The 19,239-nt window shown below is 53.1% G+C and overlaps 1 protein-coding gene across 3 annotated transcripts in view; it reads right to left on the minus strand.

The window, feature by feature from the left end:
- Window positions 1-18,032, minus strand: part of LOC109439173 (BOLA class I histocompatibility antigen, alpha chain BL3-7-like) — a 28,028-nt gene extending 9,996 nt beyond the window's left edge. The window contains exons 1-7 of one of the 3 annotated variants that reach the window (XM_074313373.2): window positions 17,575-18,031; window positions 13,809-13,916; window positions 8,044-8,304; window positions 6,701-6,976; window positions 4,242-4,517; window positions 4,031-4,135; window positions 883-3,497 (exon numbers count right to left, since the gene is read on the minus strand). In XM_074313373.2, coding sequence (XP_074169474.2) covers window positions 3,433-3,497; window positions 4,031-4,135; window positions 4,242-4,517; window positions 6,701-6,976; window positions 8,044-8,304; window positions 13,809-13,857 — 1,032 coding nt within the window. In that variant the 5' untranslated portion in view covers window positions 13,858-13,916; window positions 17,575-18,031 and the 3' untranslated portion in view covers window positions 883-3,432. Of the gene's footprint in view, window positions 1-882; window positions 3,498-4,030; window positions 4,136-4,241; window positions 4,518-6,700; window positions 6,977-8,043; window positions 8,305-13,808; window positions 13,917-17,434; window positions 17,487-17,574 lie in introns of those variants that run through there. The other 2 variants (XM_088798569.1, XM_088798570.1) reach the window with 2 other exon arrangements.
- Window positions 18,033-19,239: the final 1,207 nt, after the last annotated feature.

A 19,239-nucleotide genomic window follows, 5' to 3' on the forward strand; every position in this document is an offset into this window, starting at 1 on the left:
ATTGACATTTCTTGGGGCACTTCTCCTGTCTACCAGTCCCCATTTCCCAGGAGCCCGAGGTCTCCATGTAGATGCCATGTTTTAGTAAGTCAGGTAGTCAGGTGGGCAGAGAAGGCACTGAGGTGCAAAAGACAAGGGTTTGCTGATGTATATCCAGGATAGATGTAGACAGGATGACCCTCACCCTCAGACAGTTCCTGAACCAAGTAGCCAATGAGGCCACTTGGAAGAGTGAAGTGACTCTACATTTGGTGGCAGGTGGGCAGGGCCCTGCTGCTGTCCTGTAGGGGCCACGGTGGCACTGTACCAGTCTACGGCCTCGTGGCCCTTTTCCCTCATCTGGAGAGATGGTCCTATAATCCTGCAGCCCTAGAGGTAAATATTCAGGGCCCTGGACATGGAGAAGTGCAGATCTGGACAGGAGCTTCCAGCCATTCTGCCCAGGAATCACCTTTACAGAGGCAGCCGGTCTGCTGACTCCCTGAGCTTATAAGCCCCTGCATTGAAGCCATGCAAGACGCCGGTCTAAGTTCTGTGCTTGCCTGGGCAGGACCAAAGCTGGGGGATGGGTCTGGGGGTCCGTGGAGAAACCCGAAGTCTTGGGTGGATGGGGGACAGAAAGGCAACACGGCTGTACCAATTCAAAGTGACACTGGTTGGCCAGGAGCCTCCTCCAGTCTGCTCCCCAAGCACACTCGGCCCCCACCCTTCCCCAGGGAAGAAGGTTCAACCTCAGCTTGGGAGGCACTAAATGCATCTGGGGCTGAGGGTGCCCTGAGGGCCCACCCAGGCACTCGCACCTCCATCGGTGGGGGTCAGACCCACCTCGCACCCCAACTCATCCTACCATGCAGCCAGACAACTGTAAAGAAAATACATATGTTTCTTACCATAAAACTTTATTAACACAGGTCCACGATCCCTTACCCAAAACCCTTGGGGCCAGATGTTTCAGAATTTAGAATTCTTTGGACTTCAGAAAGGGACCCAGGTGGGGATGCTGAATGAATATTGCATAACACTCCCACGGGTCTGGGGTGATACTTCATAATCAGATACATTGGTATTTATGTGGACAATTGTGAAAAGGCACACTAGAGGAAGTAAATAGAGTACAAACGCCAAAGTAGAAAGAAACTTCTAGCTTGTGGAGGTGTTTTGGATTTCAGAATTGCAGAGAAGGGACTGCAGGCCTCTACTTACTAATTGGTTGGCTGGTAAAGGAGCATGCACAGTCAGCAAGTTAAGAGAGTTTACTAAGAGAGAAGTCTACAGGGCTGTGCAAAGAGTGCTACAGCCCTGGAGGGAGGCGGTGTGGAGGGTTATATAGGGGCGGTGCTGACAGGGTAGCATTGTTTGAAAACAACTGACTGTCTGCAAGCCAGTAGCATTTTGGGGGCATTTTCTATTATCGCAAGTTTGGCTCTCTCTGCAGGTACAGACTAGCAGACATTTTGTTATTTTCTTGCAGACATGGCTCTATCTCTTAGTCAAGGTCTCTGAAACCTAACATTCAGAGACCTAACATTAAGTCAAGCTCTCTGGGACCTAACATTTAGAGACCTAACACTTACTTGCCCCTTTACAGAACGGCATGGTTGTCATGGAGGTGCAGTGGTGAAGTGCCCACACTGCCTGGTCTCATGTCCCGGCTCTGGCATGAACCAGCTGTGGACCCTGGACCTCAGTTTCCTCACCTGGACACAGGCGTGTCATGAGGATTAAACAGCTTAGTACACGTAAAGCACTTAGAACCCTGCTTTGTACAGGATCCCATGTATGGAACATGATGGCATCCCTGAGACAGACACACATTTAGGACACAGCGTCAGCACAATGTGGTAGTTACAAGCTTACTGCTGAGTTGTTGCAGGCCACAGGGCTGGCGGATTCTTTTTCTAATATCAGGTCTTCCCCACCCTAGGCTTAGCCTCCCAGGGCTGCAGACCTGGAGGTTTCCGAAGTCCCCACAGGATTATCTGTCAGCCTTGGGGTCAACTGAAGGTGAGGCACAGGGTGCCTGGGAGGGGCCCAGCCTTGTGTCCTTTGACAGTGGAGGCTCCCTGACCCTGTCCCAGCCCCTGGCACATCACGGCCATGGGATTGGAACTGTTTGCTGAGTAAACAAAGACAGATGGTCCCAGGGAGATTCTTGTTCACAAGGGTTTCTGCTCTGTTGATGTTCTGAGGTGAGGCTGGGCCTTCCCAGACACACCCTTGACCAGCATTCCCACAGAGAAAATGGTCTTTCCTTTATAGTAAAAGTAACTTGTGCTTACTGTAATAATTCAAACCATTCAAAAAGACAGGAAGGAAAATATGGACCGTTGTTTCCCATCTATAGCTGCCCAGGGCTAACTAACAGGTCCCTGAGCCCGAGTCCCTCTGAGCTCCTCCTGAGACACAAGGACACCCACACTTTTCTCACTCACACCACACCCACCCACACACCCACTCTCACCCTCATACCACACCCACCCACACAAACACACCTCCACCTTCACACCACACCCTCACACACACACCCTCACACAACCACCCAAAGCTACACCACACACACCAATTTCAACCACACCCACTCTCATCCTCACACCACATGCCCACACACCACACACCTACATCTTCACACCTCACCCTCACACCACCACCCAGTATCTACTCTCACCCTCACACTAAACCCTCATATTTTCACACCACACTGCACACCTGCACCCATACACACTCACAACACATACCCGCTCTCACCCTCACACGCACCCACACACCCCCTGGCACTCACCCATAGTCACACCACACTCCCCCACATACCACACACCCCTTCGCTGTCACACATCCTCACACCACACACACCCACAACCACACTCACAATTACCTCACACTTCTCCAACACTCTCATCTTCTTTATAAAAGGGTCACGTACATATAAGAACATACTCGTACAGAGAGGTAGGCATTCAGCCATTTCTCCCCGATGCTAGCAGATGGATGCAGGATGCTGCCCCCATAACTCCTGCACTGTTGTCCTGGTTCTCCCTTGACTGCCTGGAGCCTCGGTTCCCATGTTGGGAAAGTGGGGGTGAGAATTACATTGCCAAACTCACAGGGTGCCTGAGAGGCTCAGGTGGGATTTACAGTGAACATGAAACCATTCTGCTAACTGTTAAGTGTGAACGATCTGAGGAATTATTACTGACCCCTCCCCACCCGCCAAACAGGAAAGAATTACATTTTTTAAAGGACTTCAGGAAGATGACAAAACCATCTTAGTGGCACAGACCACTTGTGACGAGGCTGGTGGAGGTGAAGGGGCTCAGTTTGGGTGTGGGATGGCCCATCACGGTCAGACCACACCTGCCAGCCAGCTAGTGCAGGGAGCTGGCAGCCCCCCAAAACCCACAGAACACTTCCTTGGTCTCTGAGGGTGAACTTCTGTCACAGAGGAGCTGAGCAGCCCCTGCTTTTGCTGAGCGTTGGGAAATATGGGGGCTCCTCTCCACCTATAGGCAGAAAGGTGGAAGGTGACCCCTGTCCACTCCTGGCCCCCACAGAACCTGGTGTGGTTCCCAGGTAAGTACCCCACCCCTACCCCCAGTACCCCATCCACCTGGCTTCAGGACTGAGGGATGGGGCAGAGGCGGAAGTCAGGCTGAGACAGGGAAAGCACCGGGCCCAGTACCCCGCCTCCATCTTCTGTTTTGGGCACCTGGGGCTTCTGCTCCCAACCCACCCATCCCTCAATCACCTGGGGCTTTTCCTTCCATGGAGAAAAGACAGAAAACAAGAGATGAGGTGGGTGTGGGCACAGGTGGGACCCTGGGTCCCACCTTCTCTTTTCTCTCCCTCTCTGGGCCTTTTTCCTTGCTCTGGGGTAGCAGGGCCCAAGGACAGTGTGCAGCTGTGAGGCAGGGCCTCAGCAGTAGCTGCTGCTCCCCAGAAGGGAACAGCTGTAATGGAGGGGATGAGAGTAGAATGTTCCTCCCTGTAGGGCTGGACCAGCCGCTGGATCTCCCACTGTTTCTTCCCCACCTACCTTGACGGAACTTTTTGGTGAAAATCACAACTCCAGTTCCAACCACCAGCAAAAGCAGGACGAGGGGGAGAACCACGGCAATGAGTACATGATGAGAGGGCGGTCCTAAGGCCGGCAGAGAAAAGAGGGCACCCCCAGACCATAGGACTCTCTGTGGGGGCCTTGGACCCCCTCCCTCTTCAACCCCTCCCCGCCAAGCCCAGCTCCTCACCCCAGGCCACGGTGAGCATGTGGTTCAGCCCAGAGTGCTGTACGTGGCAGGTGTACTGGGCCTCCTTCCCAGCAGGCACCCGTACAGCTGCCCACGTCTGGTAGGTGCCGTCCCCGCTGGGGCGAGTCTCCACGTGCTCAGTCTCCAGGACCAGCTCCTCCTCGCCCAGCCACCAGCTCAGCGAGATCTCCCGTGGGTAGAAACCCAGGGCCCAGCACCTCAGCATGACGCCCCCATCCTGGGTGGACTGCCTTGTCACCTGTACCTTGGGGGGCTCTGCAGAGAGAGGTGGAGGGAGGAAGCCTGGCAGTGGCTGTTCTCTGCCCATCCCCCACGCTTGATCCTGGGCTCCTCCAGCATCTTCCTTGGAGGTCAGGGAGGAGATGGGGACCTACCCTCTCCAGGGAGGCACTCAACCAACACTGGAGGCAGGGACCACCTTTTGTCAACTGTTCCAAAGGGTCAAGGTACTGGGAATTCCTATGGGGGAGAGGAGATGTGACTCTCCTCCCCCCACCAACTCAAAGGAGAGTCCTGGGTGGGGCTATTGGTATTATATTGAAAACCCCCCTTCACGGAGACCCTAGGGTTTTCTCAGACTGCACATACGTCCCCTGTAACTTCCTGCACACAGCAGGTGTCTAATAAGAGGCTGGTAATGAAGGCACGAACAATGTCCATTCCATCACCTTGAATGAGCATGGTGACGAGTGTGGGCTCTGGAGCTGGACAACCGGGGTTTGAAGCCCAGCCTGACTCCTCTCCCCAACCCTCTGTCTGTCTGGGCCTAATGAGGATCCATCATTCCCTCCTCTCAGAGGTGTTGTGAATGACATAATCCAGGTGTGATGGTTCATTTTATGTGCCACCTTGACTGGGCCATGGGGTGTCCAGGCATCTGGTCAGTTTCCTGTGTGTGTGTGGGGTGTGTGTGTGTGTGTGTGTGTGTGTGTGTGTGTGGGTGCACGCCCTTCTGGGTGAGATTCACATTTGAATCAGGGGACTGAGGAAAGCAGATTGGCCTCCCCATGGTGGGTGGGCCTCATCCAGTCAGTGGAAAATCTGAATAAGACCAACAGGCCGATAAGAGGGAACTCCTCCTGCCTCACTGCCTTGACCCGGGTCCTCAGTCTTTTCCTGTCTTCAGACTCAAACTGAAACATTGATTCTTCTTGGGTCTCAAGCCTGCCAACATTCATACTGGAACAGTTGTCAGCTCTCTTGGGGTCTCTAGCTTGCTGACTACCAGTCATGGAACTTCTAAGCCTCCATAATCACATGAGCCAAATCCTTATTCTCTCTCTCTCTCTCCATATGTATATATGTATATATATATATATATATATATATATATATATATATATATATATATATATGTATATACATATATATGCATACATATATATATACACCCTGTTGGTTCTGTTTCTATGGAGAACCTGACTAATCTACCAGGGGAAGGAGGTAGGATAACAACACCTGGTACTGAATGAGAGTTCAATACTACTCATTTAACACGTGCCAATGTGGTGCTATAGGGAAGAATAGGCTATTATTACCAACCTCATGATACTGATGAGAAACTGAGGCACAGAGAGGGCAAGTAACTTGCCCAAGGTCACACAGCCAGCAAGTCGTGGACCCCGGATGTGGCTCTGGAGGCTGGGCTCCAGTGCCTGAGCTCTGAACCACCACTCAGCTCTCATAATCACATCTTCTCTTCCCAACATCATTTGTCCTGTCCTTTCCCTTTGAGGAATATCTCCCCATTACCTCAGCTGACACACTCCACCACTCAATTAGCAGACATCCATAGTGTGCTGGGTGCTCTGACCAGTCCCATCCCCCAGCAGCCTGTGCGGCCTCCACCCTAGGCACCCCGAAGCACCCACTTTCCTTAGTGTCCATCCCAGCCCTCGTATCTCCAGCCCTGCTGGCCAGGTTCAGCAGCTTAGGGTGCACCTGGAGTTTGGGGAGCACACTTAGCATGACGGCTGTGTGGAGCAGCAGGGCAGGGCGAAGGGCCTCAGTTTCACCAGAAGTCCCCAGGGGTCCAAGCAGTGGTGGGGGAAGCGGTCCCCTGGGGCTCGGGGTCATTTCCCAAGGAGCAGAACCACAGGTCATTAACCTCCACGAGGACTTTATGAGCCACCAAGTTTACCCCACTTGCTCTACAGATGACGAAAGTCAGACTGAGTTAGGGTTCCCGCCCAGACCACACTGGAAATGGGGGGCTCCAGGAGTCCTCTCTCCACCTCACCTGGAGTCAGGGGGTGAGGTCTGGGCTCCCTTCCTGCTCTGCTGGTTGGCCGTCATTCTGAGCCCCACAGGGCTTATCCGAGCCAGGGGTTCACAGCCTGCTGACCCCCTGCCCCTCCTGGGGATTCTCTGTCACATGGGACAGTCTTGAGAATGAGAGCATGGGGCCACTCTCTGCATTGCCACGGGCTGGGCCTTACCTCTGCGGGTGAGGTGCTGGCCTCCCAGGTCCAGATACCTGCGCAGAGAGGTGAGGCAGAGACTTTCCAGGTAGACCTTGTCGTACTCCGCGTAGCAGGGCTCCGACTCCCACCAGGGCTTGCTCCGCAGAGCCATGGGCACGGCTGACACCCAGCTCAGAGTCTCCAGGTCCAGGATCAGGTGGTCCTGCCCATCAAAGCCAAACTGCCAGAAGCTGCCGGAGCGGCCGTCCTCCTGGACATCACAGCCGAACATGCGCTGAGTGCTGTGTGTGCCTGTGCACGTGGGCAAGAGGCTATGGTTAGTGGGGTCACGGCGCTGTGAAACACACCGCCCACAGGGCCCACCAAAGGGTGGGGGGCAGGGCATCAGTATTTCACAAAATGCTCCCCAAGTAATTTGTATGAGCAGCCAGGGCTGAGAAACTATTGGGCCCCTCATGTGGGAAGAACACTGGAGTTCAAATTTAGACACACAGTTACTTTCTATGCTACTGATGAAAAAATTCAGTTATTTATGGGTATAAGATGACCTCGTGGATGGTAGGCCCAATTTCACAGATGTGAACAGGTGAAATCTGGTGCAGCGGCTGTGACCACTAACACTGGGGGCTGGTCATGCTTGTCCTGGGGTCCTGGGCTGAGGCACAGCCCCCCACTCTCAGTCATTTACCTCTAGTCCCTCAGGGTCTATGAGAACCCGAGGCTTTTAGTCATTTTGGAGTCTGCGCACACAGCAGGAAGGTGCTGTAAGCAACTCTGCCCCACACATCACTTCGCTCAGTGTCAGCAGCAGCCAGGCAGTGGCGTGTGCTCGCCCTGCTGAGGTGAGGAGTTTGAGGCTGAGAGAAAGGCTCCTGTCTCCCTCGCTGACATTGGGCAGAACAGGGGTCCTCACCTGGGTTCCGTCTCCCTTCCTGAACTGTCTGCCTCGTTCAAGTTCATCAGGCCTCCCTCCCCTGCCTGGCACAGATGGTGTCTGAGGGCCTGGAGTGGAGGAGGCGTGATTTGAAGGATTTGGGGAGAGTGAGGGGTGAGGTGGGGAATGGCTTCTCCAGGTCTGCTGACGTCTGGAACCCTGGTTGGCTAGGGGAGGCATCGTGGGCCCCCATTTCCTGTGGATTCTTGTTGCACTGGCCCATGGGCTGCCTGCTGAAGCCACAACTGATTCTGAAGGCCCTTGTAGCCCCTGCTTGTGGCCATCAGGGAAGGAGCTTGGGAAGAGCCATGTCACAGGAGCGTGCCTGACGCACTGACAGGATAGGAGGAGCAGCCCCTCTCCCCTAGTGGACAGGCATGGCTGCTGGAACTCAGCGTGCAGGCAGGGGGCTTGCCAGACATACCACCGCTCTGGTTGTAGTAGCTCATCAGTCTCCACGTCTCCGTCTCATGCACCTCTACCCAGGACCTGTGCTTCTGGGTCTCCTTCTCCCAGTACTGGGTGTCCACGGGCGCCATCCACAGGGCCTGCGGCTCAGCCCTGCCCACACGACTGTCATACCGGATGAAGGGCTGGTCGTCCACATAGCCCACAGCCAGAAAATGGGGGAGGCCGGGGCCTGGCTCTGACAGGGCCAGGTAGTGGTAGTAGAGGGAGTGCGTCCCTGCGGGAAGAAGGGCAGTGTCAGGCTCACATGCACTGCTAGGACCTGCACCAGGGTCGGGTGAAAACGTACCCAGAACACTTGCTAGCTTGAGCAAGAACTGGTAATTTCAGTTACAAAAACAGGGCATCCAAATGGTTTAAATAAAGAATCCGTCAAATATCGAGGCCTAAATGTTCATGCGCTGAGGCTTGTGACTTTACTCCTACACAGTTCCTCACTCAGGGCCTATTTACTCATACTTTACACTCATCTCTAGTAAGTGTGATCATCTGCTTTCCCATCGCAATTAACAAGGGTGTGATTTAAAAACTGTTTGTTTGGAAGCTTAATTTATGTGGAATTATTCCCCAGAGAAGCCAATAAAGGCCGGTCATCATTCTCAGCTTGAAACAGGGCTGCCAGGCTGGTGGCACCTTGACTGCATTCCCCACTCCCTCCTGTCCCACAGCACACATGCAAGTTGACCTCTTTTAAGTCCAAATGCTTCCTCAAGGTTATTCTCTACCGTGTTTCCAGAAGCACCAACTCATCATTTCAACTTGGGGCTGGAGACAAAATCAATTCAGCAGCCAGTCATGACTCAAGCTAGTAAAATAAATGCTGTATCTTTAAAAACTCTGCCCACCCTTTTCAGAGATAGACATGGCACTCTCCCTTACATAACTTTTAAGAGAAGTTTTGCTCAAATGCCACCTTCTCAGCAAGGCCTTCCTAGCTCCAACCCCCCAAACCCTGCCCCCCAGCACTCCCCTTTGAGTTACTGTTCTCTAGAGCACCGCCACCTCCAAGACAATATGAACTTGACTAATTTATCTTGTCACTGGACTGTCTGCCAAGGGCAGGGATTCCTGCATGGGTTGTTCTCTTGTTTTCCCAGCTCCTAGAACAGTTTCCCTCTGGCACACACTAGGTGCTCAGTGTTTGAATATTGAAACGTGAAAGGAGTCAAACAGAGCACACACAGCTCTTGTTTATGCTAACTAGGGCCCTCAGCACCCCAGGTTCCTTCTGCCAGAGGCCCTCCTCTCCTTGCTTCTCCCCCCCAATATCTCCTCATCATCCAGCAAGCCCTCCCCATTCCACCCTGAAATCCCAGAGGCGTCTCTGCACGCCCTGTGAATGAGTCTGGGCTCCATGAGGATGGGCAATGCAGCTGGCTGTGTCACTACGATTTCCACAGGCCTTGGGGATACATCATGCTTGGCGCTTACTTCCTGTATTGTTGAAATGGACGACAAACAAGAGCATGAATGGCAGTGAAAATAATCAGATACCATTTTTGGAATGACCACTGTGTGTACTGCACTGTTCTAACTGCTTTTCATTCACTGTCTCAATTGAACTTGAAGATAAACCTAAGAAGTTGGTGTGAATGGCCCCATTTTGCAGATGAGGGAACTGAGGCCCAGGGGAGGCAAGCATAGAACCCAAAATCATTCATTAGAAATGTGGGAGCCCCACATCTCTCCCAGAGGCTGCTGGCTTCTTCTAAGCTGAGTAGAAGGGAGCAGTTGTCTCACAGCTGGAGAAACCTTATGGGGGCAAGAGAGTCAATGCTGAGTGTTTGAGTGAAGGGTTGACATCTGGCCTTGCTGGCCCCGGCCTCCTGGGAAATGACTAAATGACGGGAATCTCTGACAGGGTGTAGTTTCCTTACTAACCACCAGTTAAGATCAGTGGGGTGCTTCTGGGCTGGGAGCTGAGAACAGATACACAGGCCTTGTGAGGAACAGAGGCTGCCGCTTCTCTGTCAAGGTGCCCTCCGCTCCTTGGCTGTGACATGCAGCAGCTGTGCCTGCCCTGGGTGTGAGGGAGGGCAAAGAGCCTGTGTCCTTGGGTAGCTGCTGGGCCTCCAGGCGGTGGGGACAGTGTGCACACTGGGTTTCCTGTCCTGTCTCCCTCTCCACAGGAAGCCGGGTGTGGTGGGCTGAATAACGGCCCCTCCCATGTCCCTGGAGCATGTGCAGGTTACTTCTATGGTAACGGACTTTGCAGATGTGATGAAATAAAGGATCTGGAGATGGGCCGATTGATTATCCTGGATTGCCTGGGCAGGCCCTAAATGCGTCCTTATAAAAGGGAGGCAGAGGGAGATTCCATGACTGTCAGAGGACACGGTGATGTGAAGATGGAGCACCGAAAGACGCAGGAAGGTGCCATGAGCCAAGGAATGCAGCTCTAGAAGGCAGGGAAACGCATTCCTCCTTCCAGCCTCTGCAGGGAGCTGGCCCTGCTGACACCTTGGTTTCAGCCCGGTGAAGCCCATTTTGGAGTCTGACCTCCAGAACTGTAAGAGACTTAATGTATTTTGTCTCAAGACACCAAATTGTGGTCATCTGTTACAGCAGCTACAGGAAATGAATACACATGGTATTAGACTGAAGCCTGTTGCATCCTGAAAGTTTAGTGGCCAGTTCAAACCCGTGAACCCTGAAGGTCATGGCTGCTGCCCTGACACACAGAGGAGGATGCACAGTCTGGGAGGAAGGGCGTCCTCTGAAAGCTGCAGTGAGTCCAGAGTCTCTGAGCCACCGCCAAGACCGAGGCCCAAGTACAAGGAGTGGGGGTGCAAGGATCCTGGCATTCCCACCACGGAGCAAAGAGACTGCAAAGGTGCTTACTTGCTCTTCACCAGGTGTGGGAAGGTGACAAGGAACAGGTAATCCCAAGGCTGGGTTTGCTGGGAAAGGGAGCAACACACACCTCGTTGTTCTGTCAGGGCAGGTGCACAATCTGCTTACTAGGTAATGTTACTACAGTCATTCCCCCTTATCTGTGGCTGCACTTCCAGAGTTCCAGTTACCTTTGTCCACAATGGCCCAAAAATATTAAAGGGAAAATTCCAGAAATAAACAATTTATGAGTTTTAATTTGCACACCGTTCTGAGTAGTGCGAAAAATCTTGAGCCGTGCCACTGCATCCTGCCTAGGACGTGAATCATCCCTTTGTCCACGTTGTATAAGCTCCCGGCCTATTGGTCCCTCAGTAGCCATCTCGGGTATCAGACTGACTGTCGTGGTATCACAGCGCTTGTGTTCTAGTCACCCTTATTTTACTTAATGGCCCCAAAGCACAAGTGTAGTGATGCTGGTAGTTCGGATATGCCAAAGAGAACCTGGAAAGTGCTTCCTTTAAATGAAAAGGTGAAAGTTCTCAAGTTAATAAGGAAAGAAAAAATATCATATGCTGAAGTTGCTAATATCTACTGTAAAATCGAACCTTCCATTGTGAAATTGCCTCATTTATAAATTAAACTTTATTATAGGTAGTGTGTATAGGAAACACATAGTAAATACAGGTTTTGGTACTATGCCTGCTTTCAGGCATCCACGAGGGGTCTTGGAATGTATCCCCATGGCAAGGGGGTACTACTGAATTTATTAATGCTAGCTTCCTTAATGGGCAATTATTTTTGGTTAATAAGGAGGGGAAGGCTATCAGTGTATTATTTTTTCCATTTCTTTTTTTGTTTTTCTGGTTTTTTTCCTTCATTTTTCAGTTTTTTCTTTTTTTTTCTGTTTTTTTTTTTTGTTTAATGTATTATTATTTTTTTAGTTTACAAAACACTTAGGTGCTGGATCCTGTCCCAAATACTTGACAAATTTAGGCTCAGTTCACTCTCCTAACAACTTATCAGGTACATAGTATTGTACCTATCTTTGACAGATGAAGAAACTGGGCCACAGAGAAGCAAAGTCACCTACCAAGCTCACCATAGCGAAAAGCCAGGCCAGACTGTACACATAGACTCTGGAGGTGGCCCCTGGCCCACACCCTCCCTTTAGTGAACACACTTCTGGCTGAAGCTCTGCCTACCCTGGCAGCCCAGTGGGGTCGTCCCCCGCCCCACTCAACAAGGACTTTCTGATACCTACTGTTTGCCTGGCCCTCTCCAAGGCCCTGGCAATGCTGCCATAAGCAGAATAGCCCCAAATGCCTGCTGTCAGAAAGCTTACATGAATGCAGGATGAGCAAGATAAATGAATACAATGTACGATAGGCAGGAGAGCAGTAAGTATTGAGGGGAAAAAAAGTAGATATGAAATGTTAGGGGAGTGGTTTAAAATTTTAGATAGAATTATCAGGGAAGGTATTCCAAAAAAGGAAACTTGAATACAGAGCTGAAAGAGCGAGCCATGTAAAGAGCTGGGAGCAAGCATTCCAGGAGGGAAAAGCCAGTGCAAAGGTCCTGAGGCAGGGGTGTGCTTGGGGTGTTCAGAGACAGCTGCAATAACAGGGGGATAATAAAGTGGCATGACTCAGGGCAGTAGTAGTAGGGGTGAAAGAAGGGGTTGAATGCCGACTCCTTCCGAGACTTGACCAGATGGTGTCTGGAATGGTCTGGATATAGCCTCTCATCCCCCTGACATGGCGGCTCTGGTTCTTGGCCTTGACTTCTGTTACATTCTGGGCTGCTTCACCCATGGCTTACGCCCTAGCACTTCATGCCCATCCCAGGAGTCAGAGACCTGTTTTGAGGACAAGCTCATGAGTGTAGCCCTTCACTCAGCTGACTCCCGGGTACTGCCTCGCATATACCCAGTCAGAGCCTGCCATCCCTCCTGCCCTGAAAATCCCACTGCTGTCTGCTCCACCTGCCTGATGGCTCTGGTAGCCCAGCCTGCTCTCTGCACACTGCCCACACCCCTCTTCTGCCCCAGGAAGACAGTCTAAGCTGGGATTAGACTCCCTCTTGCTCAGTGGACGTAGGAGGGCTCATCATGCCTCAGGCTCCAGCCCAGAGTGGGGCCAAATCAGTGGAGGGAGCAAACATCAGGTCACCGCCCTGGCTTTACAGATGCCAGGTGCCACCCAAGCCAGAAACTGTGGGACCATTGCAGGAGGGCCACATGGCAGCTGTGCAACGGAATCTGCTCCTGCTGTGACATGGCCTTAGGAAGTGGCCACATGCCTACTGCTGCCTCAGATCTTGTCCGTGTCATCAGCCCCCCATTGTCCCTTCCTGGTTACTGAGCCTCGTGGCCAGACCCTCAATGAGTCATCCTGTCCCCCTTAAAAACAGTCTCCACCTTCCTCTGACTGTGGTAGGGGAGGGAGGTGCCTGGCCCCTTTATTGCCCCCCCCACCCCCGGCAGGAGACTTTTTTTGCCTCTGCCCCATGTCCCCACAATCCATGTGCCACTGCCACTCTCTAGCTGTGTGGCCTTGAGACAGGCCCTGCTTTCCTCCGCTGTAAGTGGGAACCTCCACAGCAGTGAGACACTGAACCTGAGGCACAGGCACAGGAGTGGAGGAAGGGCCCTGCAGAAATCATTTTCCCGGTCTCCCCGTCCTGTCCCGAGGGGAGAAGCAGGCCTGGAAAGGAGAGAGCTGGGTGTGGGAGCTGCTTGAGCCAGGGGCCAGTCCCTTGAGGTGCTAGCCTGTCTCCCACCCTGGCAGAGTCCCCATTGCTGAGGTAGCCCACCAGATTCGCCCTCCTGCAGGCTGTGGGCTCCTGACCTGTGCCACCCAGTCCCTCCAGCAGGCAGGTGGGCCTTACCTCCAGGCCATGGCTTGTTTTCTAACTTCAGGCTGGCCAGTTCTGCCATCAACACCTTTGCTAAGGCAGCCGGGTCATTGCCCACCACAGGCAGCGCCCAGGGAATCTCTGCAAGGGGGAAATGGAAAAAGGAATTATGAATCTCCAGGCATAAATATCTTTCACATCCTTGTTTGCCCTGAGAGAGGTTATGGAATGACAACAAGAGGCACATTGGAAGGGAAGAGGGATGTGGGGGCCTGGCCTCAGAACTTGACGGGAAACTCACCCAGCACGCAGACACAAAGCCAACATGGCAGGTTCTGGGCTTCAGTGCCAGACATGCTTCCTGTGCTTTACAAGGATTGATTAATGGCATTTTCACTGTGAAAATGTGAGGTGGGCCCTGGCGGTTCCCACTCAGAGAGGAGGGAAGCCTGGGCTGGGTGGACCCACTTCTACCAGCGGTTCTCCACCAGGCTGCCCCAGCACCACCCAGCAGCTCTGATAATCCTGCCTTGATATGGATTTAGTTGTTCTGAGGGACTGGACACTGGCAGGGGTTGGAAGCTCCCAGGTGACGCTCACGTGGTGCCAGGTGGCGAGCCCACCGCTCCTGGCTCAGCACACTCACTTGCTCAGCTGTGCCAGCCCTGACCTCTCCCCTTGCAGTATTACTCATTTGACAAATGTCTACTGAGCACCTACCACCAGCCAGGCACTGAGCCAGGTTGGGGTGTGGGGTGTGGGGACAGAGAGGAACTGAGGCAGACATGGCTCCGAGGGAACTCAGGTCTGGCAGGGAGCAGGACCACTGACCAATTAAACAAGCAGGTACAGAAAGGTGAGTGGGGGCTGATGAGTGTGGGGTGCAGGAGGTACCAGGTGCTGGGAGCACCCTGGCGCAGGAAGATGCTGGGCTCATGGGTCTTGTAGGCTGAAACCCGGCGGAAACCTCACCAGCTGTGGTTTCCAGGCAGTGGGGTAGTTGAGGAGGGAAGAACATTCTCAGCTGGGGGGGTCTTCAGGTGTAATCCCTGGACCAGCTGCATCAGTGTCACCTGGGAGCTTGTTAGAAACGCACATTCTCAGGCCCAGCCCTACTGAATCAGAAACGTGAGGGTGGGATCCGGCTTTCTGTAGTTCTACCAGTGTTCCAGGTGATTCTGAGGTGACTTTAGTTTGAGAACAACTGCTCTTGGCAAAAGGAACCAGCAAAGCAGGAATGCCTGGAGTGAGAACTACTGTAGTGTATCCAGGAAAACCAAGGTCAAGGGCAGACTGAAATGTGTGGGGAGCAGAGAAAGGGCTGGATGGCCTCTCCATGCCTTAGTTTTCCCACCAGAAAGTGGGGATAATAGGACTGTTGTGAGGGTTTACTAAGTTGATATTGTAAAGTGCCTAGAAAGTGCCTGACGTGAGGGGGTGCTGTTGGAAACATTTGTCAAATCAGTCCACGGGCGGGAGAGGCCAAGTCAGTGCAGGTCCCAAGGGCAGGAGTTCAAGGGAAAAGTCTGGGCCAGAGAAAGGACATGGCTGTGGTTGGCATGGAGGGACCCTGTCTTCCTGGGCTGAGAGGAGTGTGCCATGGAGGGCAGACCTGTGAGGAGGGGCAGAGTGAGAAAGGTCTGCAGATGTACCTGAGGAGGACAGAAGAGAGGGTAGAGGGAGACCAGAGGCCAGGGCTCACAGCCGTTGAAGTCCCACAGGAGCATGTCCTTCAGTGCCCCACATAGGTCTCTGTGGTCCCTCCCCAGCCTGCCCTTGCACTGCTCCCATCTCAGTGCCACAGCACACCCAGCTAGGTGATTCAGGTCAGAGACACCAGTTTTCCCGTAGTAACCAGCTTTGTAATGACCGATCTTCATTCATCTGTATCTAGTGGTCTTGGTCCCAAGGACTACTGATTAGTTCTGCCGTCTCGCCTCTCACCTGGTCAGGACTCCCTGCCTTGGCTCTTGCCCAAGGCAACGCGGGCTCCAGAGCCAGCCTGCTGGGGTCCACATCCTAGCCAGCTGGGGAACGTTGTGTGAACCTGGGCGGCCAGTTAACCTCTCTGAGCCTCAGTTTTCCTATGTTTACCACAGAATGCACTCGAATTATTGTCATGGCATGTTTATAAAGGCAAGCTCCTTGCTGCTGTACTCATGACATCTGTTCCCTGCAAGCCACTTCCTCACACCCTGCCTCCTGAAGGGAAGGCCAGCATCCAGGAGCATTGTGAGGGGCCTGTCGGGAAACTCTGGCTCGGTCCCCTCCATGGGCCGTCTGCCTTCTACAGCTTGGTATACACCTGGGGTTACCCCTCCCTCCCTCCCTTCCTCCTTGGCTTAGGGTCCCATCCCCCACAAGGCTACAGAGCCTGTGCCCACACACCCAAGACCATGCCTGCCATACACAACTGTAATCACTCAAGTATCACACCCAGGAAGGGCACTAACAGGGGCATGGGTTCTCACCCTGGGGCCCACAGATTCCCCCAGGTCTGCATGAATGTTAAAACTTAACTTCGGGGGCCTCAACTTAGAGGGAGAAAGTGACCTTTTTATTTTCACTACGCTCTAGGTGACATTTAGCCTTTGCTCTCATGATGGATGGAGGCAACACAGCCCAGCAGGGTGAGCGGGACCTGACCTTTGGTCCCATACAAGCCATGCTGGTTTTTAAGTCACATGACACTTGTTGGAGACACTTGGAAACATGCTCTCCCTTCCTCACAACTTCTGAATTCTGGGCGTTGTTAGCCCTGTTGCTATGTATTATTCAGTGTAACTCAGAAGCATGTATATTACATATCAAAAACATAGTTCTAATTTAAAAACATTTAACAGCTTTATAGAAATATAATTGGGTTTCTCTGTAATTCTGCGTATTTCATTTCATGTATTTAAAACATTCTGAAACTGAGTCCAAGGCACAGAAAGGTTTAAGAACTCCGACTCGAGGTCCCAGTCTGCCACCTAGTGTCCTCTCTGGGCCCTATTTTAAATTTGTAGATTAAAAAGAGAAAAGAGGCAGGCACAAAGGACGCCAGCTGTTATTACTGCCATGATGGTGGACACCTCTCTTCACCTGTACAAATAAACCTTCGGGCATCCGTGTGCCCAGTGGGCGGTGCCCTTAGGAGCAGTGGGGATTCAGGATGAGCTCAGGCCCAACCTGTTGTGCGCGCAAAACTGAAACTGGGAAAGAATGGAAATTCCGAGACACGTTGCCCTTGTCACCCTCCAGCCCCGCCAGGGGTCGCCCCGGCAACTCAAGAGACTAGCTCGCCAAGAGACTGGCCGAGCTAGTAAGAAGGGGACCTGCCGGCCGCTCTCGGATCCCTGCCCCGAAGGAGCTTGCCCAGGGCCTTCCTGGAGGACGCGGCGAGCGGCTTCCTCCGGAGGGGCCCACGGGGACCCCAGGAAGCTGTGGCGTCGGTTATGTCCCGGACCGAGGGCTCGCCGCCAGTCCCCCGTGCTCTGTCAGCCTCCCGCTGACTGCACCCACTGCCGGCTTCTCCAATCCGAGGGCCGCTGAGGGAGGCAGCAAACAGGCACCCTGCCTAGCCCGGGGCTCAGCGCCCCCTCACCACCCCCCCACCCCCCCCACCCCCCCACCCCACCCCCCCACCACCCCCAGATCCTGGGTCAGCTCTAACTCACCAAACCCCCAAACCCGGAAGCGGCCTCCGTAGCGTCAACCGATCTTTCCTTCGTCTCCCTCCCCGCCCCCTCGACCTGTACACAGGTTGGGGACGACCCGCGGTCCGCCCCATGACTCCCGCCCCTCCGCTCCCAGTCACCTGTCGCGCTCTCCTGCACTAGTTCCAACAGCAGCAGGAGGAGCAGCGGCGGCGCGCACCCGGGGCTCCGCAGGCCCCAGGCCGCCTGTGTCGCGCGCAGCCCCAGGGCGCTGGTCCGGGAAGAGCCGGTCTTCAGCTGTACGGCCGGCAGCCTCGCGCCAACTCCCGCCGCTGCCCACCGCGGACTCGTCCTTTAGGGAAGGAACGCGCAGCAACCCCAGAGCTGCGCCGCTCGCAGCGCGGCCCCGCCCGCCGGCCTCCGCTAGGTCAGGACCTGCCAGGCCCCGGCCCCGCCCCGAACGCCTCCAGGGCCGCGGTGCCCCTGGAGCCCGCGTATCCTCGAATGGCCCCTGTGCTGGTCTTCAGAAGGGAAACCAGAAAAAATATGAAAGAAAACCAATCGTGTTGATAATTATGAAATATAGCTCATTTCGCTTCTTCCAACCTCATAAAACGGGACCCGGCACTGGAGCTACATAACGTTACTGTCATTTGGAAAGTAGGGCAGGTGTCTGCCACAACTGTCATGTGACTCAAAACACCCCTCGTTTCTGTTGGGGACACGGGCCCATGTCCTACTAATCCTGCTACACTTCGCTACCCCCAGTCACCAAGGGAAGAATGGCTAAATTTCAGCTAGAGCTTAGTGAAAATCAAGGTTATTTTTCCCATCCAGGTTCACAGTCCTCCTGAATTCTGACCGGGGACCCCAATGTTCAGGACAACAGTTTTCAGCTGGGCGGTTTCTCGTATTTGAAACTTCATAAGGAGGGCTCTGGTGGTCCTTAGTGGGGTGTGTGGGTGGAGCTCCAACGTCGGAGGGCGGAGCCAGGCAGGCCGGAGGTCCAGCCCTTCCTTGTCTGGAAGTCACCCTGCAGATGGTGTCCGTCAGGCCTTCAGGAGGGGAGAGGCTGAATTGTAAGGATCCGAGTCTAGAACACATTTGTCGAGTTTTAGTGCTGTCAAAGGAACACATAGAGAGGATTGTGACGTATCTGCAGACGTTATAATTGCAAAAATCGAAGAGTTTTTTTCAAGGCAATTAGGTTTATATTTGGGGGCCAAATCAGACAGAGCGACTCAGTTCGTTTTGGTTTGTTTCAAGGTATAAACTGATAAGTCAGCTGGTAAAAGAATGGGCATTGTCAGGCAAGTTAAGAAAGTTTTAAAATTTATTTTATTTTTAAATTTTATTGGTGAATATTGGGGAACAGTGTGTTTCTCCAGGACCCATCAGCTCCAAGTTGCTGTCCTTCACTCTAGTTGTGGAGGGCACAGCTCACTGGCCTATATGGGAACTGAAGTGGCAATCCTATTGTTCAGAGCTCGCGCTCTAACCAACCGAGCCAGCCTATCACCAAGAAAGTTTTTATTATAAGAGAGAAAAGTCTATGGGGCAGAGCAAAAGATGGCTACATCTGGGCTGAATCCAGAAGAAATTGCAGCCCTGAGGGAGGGGGTGAGGAGGGTTTTATAGGGGCGATGCTGACCGAGTAGCATTGTCTGAACAGAAAGTGCTGACTGTCTGTAAGCCAGTAACTGTTTTGTGGAGGTTTCTGTTATGGCAAGTTTGGCTCTGTCTGCAGGTGCAGGCTAACAGATATTTGGTATTTTTCTTGCAGACATGGCCCTGTCTATAAGTCAAGGTCTCTGAGACCTAACATT

This window comes from Rhinolophus sinicus, chromosome 5, assembly GCF_057876585.1.
Source record: "Rhinolophus sinicus isolate RSI-liver-muscle chromosome 5, RSI-T2T, whole genome shotgun sequence".
NCBI lineage: Eukaryota > Metazoa > Chordata > Mammalia > Chiroptera > Rhinolophidae > Rhinolophus > Rhinolophus sinicus.